Below are 12208 nucleotides of genomic sequence, written 5' to 3'. Positions count from 1 at the left end.
TCGCCCAAGAAGGGCTTCGACATCAAGAGTCAAAAAACCCAAGTTCAGAGGAAAAGAAATATGCGCAGACGGACGAGTCCCACAGAGAGTTGCGTTTTACAGCAATCTCATGTAAGTGCCACCATGTGGCCATAATGCAATCGTGTGTGTGCGTATGCGTGTGCGTGTGTGTGTGCACAACACCTTTTACCAAGAAACAACAGCAACAACAATTACAGCAGTCATCACCTTTGGTGGTTTCCAGTCGTCGTCGTCGTCGTCGGCGCCTTGTGAACCTGCTGAAAGTCTCAGCTCAGCAGAAAACTACCTAAGCAGCCCGAAAATAACCGAGATACATCTAGACGGAGATGGAGATGGATATAGAAAAAGAGATCCATAGAGAACCCTTTTTCCGGCGCAGGGGAAGGGGGGACGGCCTACAGGTGGGGGAGTGGCTGCGGTAAGCGAAAGACTCGTTGTTTATTGTCTTACGTCTTGGAAGTTATAAAACAAAGCGTCAATTGACTGCTGCCGTCTGACTCTCAATACTGCTCCTGCTATCGAAGTTCCACGGTTTCTTAACCCCTGTGAAATTAACATGAATGTTTACCCCAAAAAAATAAAGGGAAAACTACTCCTTTTGCGCCTCTGTAGAAGCCGACAAACTCAGGGGAATGGGCAAAGGGCAAGAGGAACTGCTAATAGAGGAAGTCAGGAAGATCACAAATCGAATAACAAATTGTTTGGGAATCGAAAGTGGTATTCGATTATGTCAGAATGAAATAATAAACTTCAAACAGGGAATATTAAGAAATTAAGAATATAACAGTTGGTGCTCCAAGGATTAAATGAATTGTATACGAGACAATTTCATGGTTTTTGAACCATGAAAGTTCGCTTCGTTACATCTCTGAAAGTACTTTTAATAACATCTCAACCCTTCACGACAAAAACTCAACTTTCATCTAGAGCTATGTTGTTAATATCATCTTTCTCAACTTAAAAACAATCCCAGTTAATTGAAACCCCAAAGTGAAACTGGGCCAATCGCCAGCATTTAAGCAATGTCCAGAGCTCAAAAGAAATCTGAGAGATACCGACCAGAGGAGCCACATCATTACATTGTAATGTCTCTACCCCCGTGAGGCCACCAATCTGATCATTTCGCCTCCTCGCTCGTCGATCCTTAATGGCTACAAAACACGCGTCTTATAACGGTTTTAATGAAACACATAAATTCAGGTTGAGTTCCTTTCGAACGCCTCAGAAAATGCAGTCGACTTGGGTGAGCCCCACTGCAATTCCAACGATCTGAAGACCTCTCTTCTCGGATCGTCTCTTTCCACTCGATTGCCTCGTGAGCGTGAGCAGTTTACTTAAAAATATCTTTCCAATGGTTTGCATTTATTTTTGTTGCGTTCAACGCTTTCCTTCATCTCACTTATTAACTGCAATTTTGCTGCCTGAATTACCAAATAATCAAAGCCAAAATGGAAGAGATTTAAGATAACTTTTTGGGCTGCAGTTGGGCGTACAAGGATCAAAAGGGGATACACGTTATATATATCTATATATCTACATCTAAAAAGTCTAAAGCTTAAGCAATTTATTTATGAGCAGTTTAGTATGTGCATACGACACAAAACACAAATCAACGTATTGTAAATACAGCGAATAAAATAAACACGCATAATTGCATTCCTCACAAAAAGACTAAAACACTTTAAAATATATCTACGGAGAGTATTTTAAAGCACTATGCTCTAAACCATATCCTTTTGTAAGTGGCTATCCTTTTTGCGCAATTTACGAGGCAAAAATGAATGGAAATGAGTTACAACGATGGATGATGCCGACAAAAGATATGCCTCTCTGACTGAATCTCTGCGCCCTGGCCATAAAGAATCCAACACTATGGAAGGCCACTCAACTGTGAAACAGGTAACCCGAAGGAGGGCGAACGGACGGACAAGCGGACTGGCAAACTGGCGGACGAACGGACGGACGGACAGCGGACAGGATACGGACACACGAGCAGACGTCGGTAAAACTACAAAAAAGAATCGAGTCGAGTCGCGTTCAGTTTGCTTTGAGGTGAAAGAAGAGATTTTCCCATTCCACCCGATTCTGATTCCGTTTCTGGTCTTTCATTTGATTTCAATGAACTGTCTTTCTTTGGACGCAGAATGTTGCAAGTGCGGACCGAGAACAGCCAAAACAAATAGCTGATAAAAAATGCAATTTGTATCTATGGGATACAGATGCACAAACGGAACGGAGCCGGTTATAGGACAACTGATACTTTAGTTTGCCTAATACCAAAATCAATAGCAAACAGAAAAGGACATTTTCTTCTTGTGGGGATTTCGTTGTTTGCGTTGTAATTGTAAACCATTTGTCAGCAACTTTTCTATATAGTTAATTTTCCTCTCTCTTTCTAGTTCTCTCTTTTTCCCCTAAGTTTTCCATTATTTCCTTTCTCTCAAAGATGCCGGAAATGTCTTTATTTGCCTTTGAATTCAATAGTACGAGCCTGTGTAGTCGTTTGTGTAATTTATGTGTCATTCTGCTTATGGGATTTAGTTTCTGCTTGCATACTTTTCTAGTTAACCAATAGCTTATTTGGGCTCAGACGAAAAGATACCTCTTAAATCGCAATTTAATATGAGTAGTATTTTTTCGCGGCAATATGAGTACATATTAATTTTTAAATTACAGTTAAATTGATTTTATATTGTTATTTTCCAGTCTATGTATTGTCTACTATTTTAGCAAACATTATCTACTTTTTAAAACGTCCGACACTTTCCCACGTCTCATAAATTGAGGGGTTTACTATCGGCAATTTTCGCCAGCTGAAATTCTTCCATAGCATCATAACTTAACCCGAGACACGTTTCACTTAGTAGCAACTATCTCATAACCATTTAAAATATATGCTTTTATAACTTGATTATTATTTGACAGCTTCCTCATGCAAAAACTCCTCCGCAAAGAGAGGAGCAAACCAATCTCCGCATTCATTTTGGAGATGCGTGGGTAGTTGGTCCAAAACCCGTTTAACTCGGATCCAAACTATAATGCCAAGCGCCAGATTTGAGTTGAAGTCTTCGTCTTCCTATTCACCGGGCTCATCTTCATGTGGGTTGTTGTCTCTGAAATTTATCGCTCATCGTTTTCGACTTCTACGCATTTATGTTTTCATTTTATTTGGGGTTTTGCTTTTTTATAATTTTACCTGGCCTTTGTCAAAATTAGTTTCCATTTTATTATCAGCACCTTATAGAAGAAGATAGAGGAGGCGCTGACGGGTTTCCGGTAGCTTTTGGTCAATAAAACCCACAAATTTATGACCTCTGAACAACAACGCGCCAAGCCGTTGTGGTAAAATATTTTATATACAAAATTAGTTTTCGAATTTTTGTGGGTATTCTTTTTACGGCCGTTTAATGTGTTTTATGCGTGGAGGTCTGAGGCATAATGAAATTGTCAACAAATTTAATGGCATGACGCACTGTGAGAGAGGGGCAGATTACACAGTCTGCATTCTTATCCTGCACAAAGGCAATCTCCTTGAGTTGATCCAGGGTAATCTGCCCTCCATACATACACAAAGCACATTCATCTCTCCACTTGAGCTCAAGACGAGTGAACAGAAACTGGACCAAAACTAATTGAATACCATTATTTGCCAGATTAGGACAACGCATAACAAATGGGCAAGGTTAGGCGCAGATTTGCATGGCGAGCCCTTAACGAACTGTACGAAATGGAAGCCGGCCAGGCAATTGCATTTTATTGTAATAGCCAAACACTAAAAGGAGATCAGAGCTGCTGGGAAACGACCTTTGACGATGAAGTCCAAGCCTGGACCTGCGGATAAGAGCCCTCTCATCGGGGACCTCGGTCCCGGCCTTTTAATGAACTTTTAGGCACGCACGTAGACGACCGGCATTAATTACAGACTCACTGCGAGTCGAAGAGTTGCAGAGTTGGAGTTTTGGGTTCGCATCTTGATTTTCCGAGGGGCCAGGCAGACATTTCAGACATTCCCCGGCGTAGCCTCCATTCGCCATTCGCCATTCGGCCGTGTTATCTGCAAACGCGCCATCAAAGTAGGTGGCGCAAATTAACAAATCTTTCATGTGACCCAATTAAATCAACTCGAACCCAGCGACCGGCGGCCTCAGGCGGCTTCAGGTTCTCCTGAGCTGTTGGCCCCGGCAATTTGGCATTCGTCATGCTCGCCAGGCAATGAAAATAACCGAAGGCACTCGCCGTTGCCTGGATTCTGGCTACACATACAAATATCATCATGTTGCTACTAGGAGGACATAATAAAAACTCAAATAAACTGCCAGTATATATGCTTTTAGGTACTACAGTTTTTCTCAGTGCTGTGTGCCATGGGAAGCTTGAAATCTGCTTTGAGGGGAGACCAAGGATCGTCTGTGACCAACTGGTGGTTGATGAGGGAGTCGGTGCATCAAAATGGGTAATGAGGATCGCTAAAGAAGAGGCCAATGATTTGCCACAGAGAACTAATTCAAGGTTTACTTTTCTGGATCATATGCGGGCGGATCGAATGCCATGCAGATTTTTCAAGTTATTTAAGGACCAAGAAGGGGTCAAATAGAATTCAGGGTACCGCAAAAATTATTCATAAAGATTCGTATTTAGTTATGGTTTCTACTCTTTTATGAAAGTTAAAATATTATATCAATCTTCTTGGACATCAAAACAGTTTAAATTTTTTTACACTTTTACAGCTTGCTTAAAAAAAGTTTTCTTTTCCCAAAATATTATTATTTTATGAAAAGTTTTCCCAAGAAAAATGTTTCCACTCATTTAATTACCGTCTGCCTTCATTTTCTACTCATTCTTAGTTAAGATATCTTAACAAAGTTTTCAAGAACCGCCCACTGCTCTAACCCCACTCCACGTTTTTCCCTCAACTCCATACTCTACTTAAATCTTTTGCAAACTTCGCTTTCTTGGCATTCCTAGATTGGAGAGCCGGCAGAGAAGAGTCTTAACCCACAACATACAACATGCTCATTATGTAAATGCTGGCTGCCTCCTCCCAACTGCCACTCCCCCTTTTCTGCCGTTCCTTCCCCTGCACTTTGCCTACTATTATTATCTAGAGTCGGCATTTATAACTTTGTTGTAGTTGTGAGTTTGTTTCGCTTGTTTGTTTGCACGATTTAATGCTTCATTTGCTCGAGACTCAAAAGTGGGTGAAGCTAAAAAGGTTTGAGATTTGCGGGAGGGTCGGGTCTTTGGGGGCCACAGAGTTTCCCAGTGAAGTACCAAACAAGGTAGTGGAGTCGCGGCCACAGCTTCATCTGCGGCTCTTAGCTGGTTAACTGCTTAATTATCTTTTTGGTCAAATGGAGCCGCCAAATGGCTGAGACCCCTGTACCCCCTTCTATCCATCCTATCCATCCTCTGGCTTATTAATAAACATGTTAAATGTAATTGTTATTCGGCGCTACCATTTTAGAGGCGTGGCTAATTGCTGGGCTTTAAGTTATGTAATTATCCAACCATCTACTGCGTAATCTTTGGTACAGAAATAAAAATCATAGCGTGAGAAAGTGTAACGAGATTTTTAAAATAACTATCACCAAATAAGTTACCCATTTCATTGCCCATATTAAAAAATTGTATGTCATGTTAATTTTCAAAATGGAAATAGCTTTTGCAATATGCTGCTGTAACGTCTTCATGGCACCAAAAATGAAAATCAGACCGTGAGAATGGGTAACCACTTTTTTGGAATATCTTTGGCATAGGGAATATCCTTGAAAGGCATTCTCTTGGACTTTACACAGAGGTGTTGGGGTGAAGTTGGTCCAGAGAAACCACAAAAATAAATTAACAACAAAATGCCACCACCACCATCTATCTCTTTTTGGCCCTGTTAATGCATCTCTTTCTTTCTTTGGCTGCACTCCCGAAAAAGGCATTTCAACGATGGCCATATATGAAAGTCATTGCTTCAACTGTTCCGATGGAATGAAGGCAAGAAATGGACGCGGAATGCACCGAGAACGTGTTTAAGGAGTTGAGACCGCGAAAGAGACAGCGAGAGGAGAAGAAGAAAGAGACGGCAACTAAGGTGAGACCACACAGGCAAAATGTTATCTCGCTCCATAAAGTGGCCACGTTTGACCTGCCCGAGATGACTGGGAATGTTGGAAGTCTGGCCGAGAGTCTGGGATTGGATTCTCTTCTCTACCTATTTTTGGTATCCTCCACCGACACTTGCCGGCAATTAAGTCGTTGGCTCAGCCACGATCGTTCACTTTGTCCCGGTTTTGGTTTCGTTTTCATTTTATCCCTTACTCGAATCCAACTTGAATCATCCGCGATCCACAGGATTCATTCTTAGAAAATTCGCTGACGATTCTTTTGGCCTTTGTTGTCACAGTCATCCCACAGCAGCTGCTGCCTACTGGGGGATCCCATTTCTGTCAGCATCGTCAGCTAATTACGCGAAATTGCCCAGATCTCCGAGATCTTTAGTGCGAGAAATCTCGGCAAGTGTTGACTTTGTAGGCGAAATGTCTGGAATGCCAGCAACGATCAATGGATCAGATACCACCAGCACCAGCACCAGCTGGGTTTTGAGATCGCCAAGCGATGATCTCTCGATGGTTAAGAGCAGCCCCTAGGAGCTGAGTAATTGTTATGGCGTATTATGGACCGAGATCGCGTGAAAGAGTTTGCTATCTCTCATGATCGTGATTTATAAGTGGAACCCCTTGGCAAGCTTTTGGTTTACCAGGTGTTAGGTGCTCTGGTTTAATGGGTTATCATAGGTGCTCCAGGTTTTTGATCGCTCGCTAATGCTTGTTTGTTAATCATATTGTTCAGTTATTGTTTTTAAAGCAGCTGGGATTCACATACTGAAAAATTAACAAGCTCCAAGCTGCATAAGTTTCATTTTTCATATTACTAAAGCCAAACTTCAATATGCGGATGGCCCTTGTGATAAACACCCCATTTATCCCCTCAATGACCCCATAAACAAACAGCAGACAGCAACTCCTACTCGTTTATATCCCCCGCCCTATCTAATCTGCATTCCAATCGAAACCCAAACCCAAAACCAAACCCAATCCCAATCCTCCTCCATACAATGGTCAACAATTGCAGAAGTATATATCACATGATCACACGCCGACGACGCCGATGAAGATGATGATGATTTAGTGCCATATAAACCGCTCGCTTCGTTTCTTCCTTTTACACGGCCAAGGAATGCGACAGTGCAAAAAAATACAACAAAATTAAAGAAAAGGGCCCAAAGAGGGAGAAAGGGAGAAGCAGAGAGAGCGAGAGCGAGATGGGGCCATTCAGTTTTGGTTGCTGGAAAATGATTAATAGTCATGCGGTGGTTGCCTTGAAGCGGGATGAGGGGGCGGTCGGGGGCAGTCGGCGGATGCAGTGCAGCCAGTGGAGACGCCATCGAAGTGGAGCAACCGTGCACGGAAATAAAATTAATGAAGATTCGGTGATTCGTATTTTGTGCACATTAAAGTGATGTTGGAACTAGTGAACAATATTCCGAAAAATGTTGAGAGGCTTAAAATCATATGTAACAATATAATAACTTTTGTAAGGCAAAATGTACACTGATTTTTTTTCAGTGCGGGAATGCAACAAGCACAGCAGCAGTAAGCTAAAATCAGCTCTGTTGCAAATTTCTTTTGGCAAAAGTCAGACAAAGATGGCTAATGTACGAGAAAGAGATGCAGCATAAGAGGAAGCAAGGTGATCATTTCTGTGTGGGAATTTGGTTGGTTGTCTCGAAAGAGTATTCAATACCTTACGTAAGGGTTATACCATAAATGTAAAATAGTACAATAATTCTTATTTATTTTAAAGATTTCGATTCTAACATAACTTGTTTATATATATACTTTTTCGTACCTAATAGAAAATTCAGTTATTTTATATGTACTGCATTTACCGAAGCTAAGGAAAAACTAGTTTTTGGAAATCTCATTTAAAGGGTATTTTAAGCTTCCCTCTGCATTGAGCCTCTCTTGCCCGCTCCTCTGATATTATTTTTAACGATTTAATGTTTTGCGAACTGTTTAAATTGTGCAAACAATTTCAGCTAAGTGCCTGCCTACCAATGATGATGATGGCGAGCCGAGCAGGATGGTCAGGGGGGTCAGGGGGTTAGGGTTAAAGTGGGTTCGCACAGCTTTTTGATGTGGCACAGGAAGTGCAGCTTTAATGAAGCGTTTAAGTGGCAGCTGTAGTTGTTGTTTACCGTGGTTGTTGTCTGTGCAGCACGGAAGGTGTCATGCAGTTGTTGTTGCCCCATGTTTGTTGCTCTTCATGGTTCAATGAAAGGAATGCGCCTGAAGTGTGAAGATGAGAGTGCTGGGAAATTGGCCCCAAAAACACCTAAACGTGACTGATCGAAATTTTACTTGAAATATATGTAAGAAATTTCCGCTTGGTAAATATGGTAATGAGTTTTAGGTTTTAACATATTAAGTTATTTTACAACATATTCTTGCATTTAAATCACAATATTATGTATTCAAATCGAACTTTCTAATCCTTTTTATATACTTTTATGCAGAGAAGTCAAACCTTAACGAATTTTCAGAACTTCCCTACGACAATATGATGGCCCCAAAAAGTCTACGTTTTATAAACTAGTTCTCCCTCTCTCTGTTCTTACGTCAACTTTTGTTGGAATCGCCTATCGCAAATGGAAGTTTGACTTTATCAGGCAAACTAGTGGCACAGCCTCAGCAGTTAGCTGGCCTACAAAACCACGACACTCCATCCAGAGACCCTATAAACACCTATCGCAAAAGTAGTTCCCAGTTGGGCAATTCGAGAAGGCATGGGAAAAGAACAGGTCGGAAACTTTATCTAAATGCTGGCGCTTATCAGGCGGACAAGGTGCGAGGGGTGGGGGGTCAGGTGAATGGAAGGGGAAGGGGAATGGAAGAAGTGAACGAGGAGAGAGAACGCAACTCAAGAATTTATGACTCACACAGTGAAAGATGGAAAGAGAGGCTGTGCACTGAGGAAAATGGAATGTATAGAATTATGGAATTTCAGTTTAGCACATATTTAGGAATCTTTTATAATAATTTTTCCTATTACAAATAATTAATTATTTAACCTTTTTTGTATTTTGTTTACTTCCTAGGAAGCACTGAATCACATGCATATGAACATGAATAAAATCCTAATGTGTCAACAAAAATTTATTCATTACTATCTAGCAAATAGCAAAACTAATTAAAATATTATTTAGAGGTCAAAATTAATAATTCGAGTGCATTCGTTTTTTTTTGGCCCAAAGGAGGGGTGTTCGAGTTGATCGGGAAGTAAAAGGTTCACATAAAAATGCCGACAGAGAATAAAAATCCTGAACTGCATAATTTAAACGATTTCAATGACACCTTGATTAATATCAAAGACAACACAAAAGGGAACTCGAGAACTGACCACTCTACCTGTTGGCCACCCCGCCCCCTCATCGACCCCCCTCCCCCACAGGCATTTCCATGAAATTATGAACGAAACGCAGCGCAACGCAAACGCAACGCGCAATGCATTTGACCAAAAGATAAAGAATAAGGAAAACATATCGGGAGGGAAAAAACCAATCAGGCAACGTTGAAAACCAAAAATAAACAAAGGCAGGGCGCAGGTAAAGGGCCAAAGGAGGGGCAGGGGTATGCGCAGGAGCAGGGGGAGGGGCAAAAGGGCAGAGGCTGCAACAGTTTACCTGGCAACTGGCAACAAATCAAACAAAGAGAAACAGAGAGAGAAAAAGAGAGAGAGATAGACTGGAAGCGACGAAGAGAGGGCTGCGCAACTTATTGCAATTAAGCGTGATTAATTCAGGATTTATACAAATTAACTAAAACCCACAGGCGATCGAGGCCGAGGCCCCCCTCCTCCCCTTCTACCCCGTCGAACGATGTGTAAAAGCAGTGTGACAACATTTTTGCTCTTGCACTAGGCAAAGAGCCTGTAAATGGACACAGTCCAAGGTCTTTAAAGGAGATTTGCAGACATTCTTGAAATTCTTATTAAGGAATTTCATTAATATTTTGAGATATACTTTAATATTACAATACAAAGCTGCATGGGGAAAATACAAATTGCAATGTAATGTTAAAAATTGTTAAGTAAACATTACTATTCAGCAGTCCACGCCAACGATGCTCTACTGTATGCCTGCGCTCTTCTCGTTTTATTTCCCTTTTTTGTTCATCAAAAAGGAATTTCTTGAGATTTTTCGTTGCGGCTGCTTCTGCCTTTTGGACTGGTCTTGGAAACTGGAACCCTTTGCCCCCACCGGCTAGCAATGGGGCGGGGGATGGGGATGGGGGAGGCCAGGAATGGGGGCTGCGATGAGCAGGCGACGCATGCGCCAAGATCTCTGGGATGGACACGCTCTCCGCGACGGACTCTCTCTTATTTAGAGCCTGTCTTGCGCTGCTGCTTATTCGCATTGCGAGTTGATTTGCCTGGAATTTTATTTCCTTCGGGGAGGGGGGAGGAAAGGGAGTTCTGCAGACGCGTTGAAGGAGCAGAATGAATCACGGATTCGCCCAATTTGAAAGCGAGTTCTCTTTGTTCCCTTGCGAATCAAACTTGTTTCTTATCTCCGGCAATTTACCATTGTTATGAAATATACGCGTTCTTTTTCGGGCAATACCAATATTTTGGTTCAATGCTTTATATTAGTTTCAAGTTGTTTGGAGTTTTTATTACATGGCAGATCTAAACTTTGAACAGTGCTACAAATTAAAATTTGTACTATTTTATTGACAACCATATGCGCAGTAACTAACCTACTGAAATGCTATAGTTCTTTAAGACAATATTTTTTATAACAGAGGAAAGATGTCTATGTTATTACATAATGAAAAAATCTTTAAATCTACAAGATGATTTCGAAACTAAATTAAAACTGTAATGATTCCAACATTTCACACAAAAGATATACATAATTGTAACTCTATTTAATGCTTAAATATTTATAATGACGATATATAACGTTATCTATTTCTCGAGAGATTTATTTATAAAGCTTTTGGTTAGTAATATGGGACTTACCGTTACTGGGTTTCTGGGGAATTTCGATGGCATCGATTCCTCTCGCTTGGAAAATGTGTGTCACAGCACTGCAGTTCGGGCTGAACTGATCGATGATCGAGGACCCTGCCACGCCCCCCGCTGGATTGGGGGCGGCGAGGGCGGCCAGTTGGGGGGCGGGGCCATTGTCCGCTTGCACGGTGGGCGGAAAGTGGGTGGTGAGCAGTAGTAGTAGAAGAGGACTGCTGAATATCACAAGGCGGGCAGTTGTTGTTGCTGTTGCTTTTCTTCTGCAATGCAAATGCTGTTGTTGTTGCTGCTGGTGTACCATTTTGATAACTCTTTTAATAATTCTCTTTATTTTGGAGAATAAAAGAGGGAGCGAGAGAGACAGGGACAATTTCACCGGCGTTTGTTGTCGTTTGGCTTCGATTAAGATTCGATTTGCTTTGATTGTGTTTGTTCTTTTTGCGGTAAATATTTTTGGCAAACGCAGACACCCACACTGAAACACGCACACTAATACACCGCTTTGTTTGCCGGCATTATTATTATTATAACTTTTATTTTTGTCGTTTGCGTTTATCAGTGTGCATTTTGCGTTCAGAAGCAATTGAAGTGCAACATGGCCGTCGGGTGTTATTAAATCGGGATTATTAACAATTAACAAATAGCGGCACACGCACTGCACATAGACGCACTCGCACCAACACACACGCACCCGCGACGACGAAAGGCGAATTGAAAGCAAAGCGCGAAACGCAGGAAAAAGCAGCACAGCCCGTGCTCGCGAGTCGGCTGTAAAATTTTGACTGAGGAGTCTCTTTGAATTTCGACTGCTTGCTGCCGATGACTTTTCAGCTTAGGTTTATCGATTGTTGACCGCGGCTATCGCATTGGAGCGTTTTTCAGTATGTACAGTGGTACTGGACTATGTTAACTCCATTCCAAATTACGTCCTTTTGACGTTGTAATAAAATGTATATATAATACAAAATAATTTATAAATGGACTTGCCTTTGGATAAAATTATACATAATACGCCACCGATGCTTAAGAAACTAAGCTTGTGCTATTCGTGCTTGCGCTAACACGATAATATGTATACATATTGGCATTAAGATATAAACCTTAC

General features: G+C 41.4%; 1 protein-coding gene across 2 annotated transcripts in view; it reads right to left on the bottom strand.

The window, feature by feature from the left end:
* The window catches only part of LOC6534111 (glypican-6), a 39738-nt gene extending 27852 nt beyond the window's left edge, over positions 1 to 11886 (bottom strand). For both annotated transcript variants that reach the window (XM_015194966.3, XM_002094761.4), the window contains exon 1: positions 11095 to 11886. In XM_015194966.3, the coding sequence (XP_015050452.1) occupies positions 11095 to 11404 (310 nt within the window). In that variant the 5' untranslated portion in view covers positions 11405 to 11886. The remainder of the gene's footprint in view (positions 1 to 11094) is intronic.
* Positions 11887 to 12208: the final 322 nt, after the last annotated feature.

This window comes from Drosophila yakuba, chromosome 3L (genome assembly GCF_016746365.2).
Source record: "Drosophila yakuba strain Tai18E2 chromosome 3L, Prin_Dyak_Tai18E2_2.1, whole genome shotgun sequence".
In the NCBI taxonomy this organism is placed as follows: Eukaryota; Metazoa; Arthropoda; class Insecta; order Diptera; family Drosophilidae; genus Drosophila; species Drosophila yakuba.
Note: the sequence above shows the minus strand (reverse complement) of the source record. Positions and strands in the feature narration are given on the sequence as shown.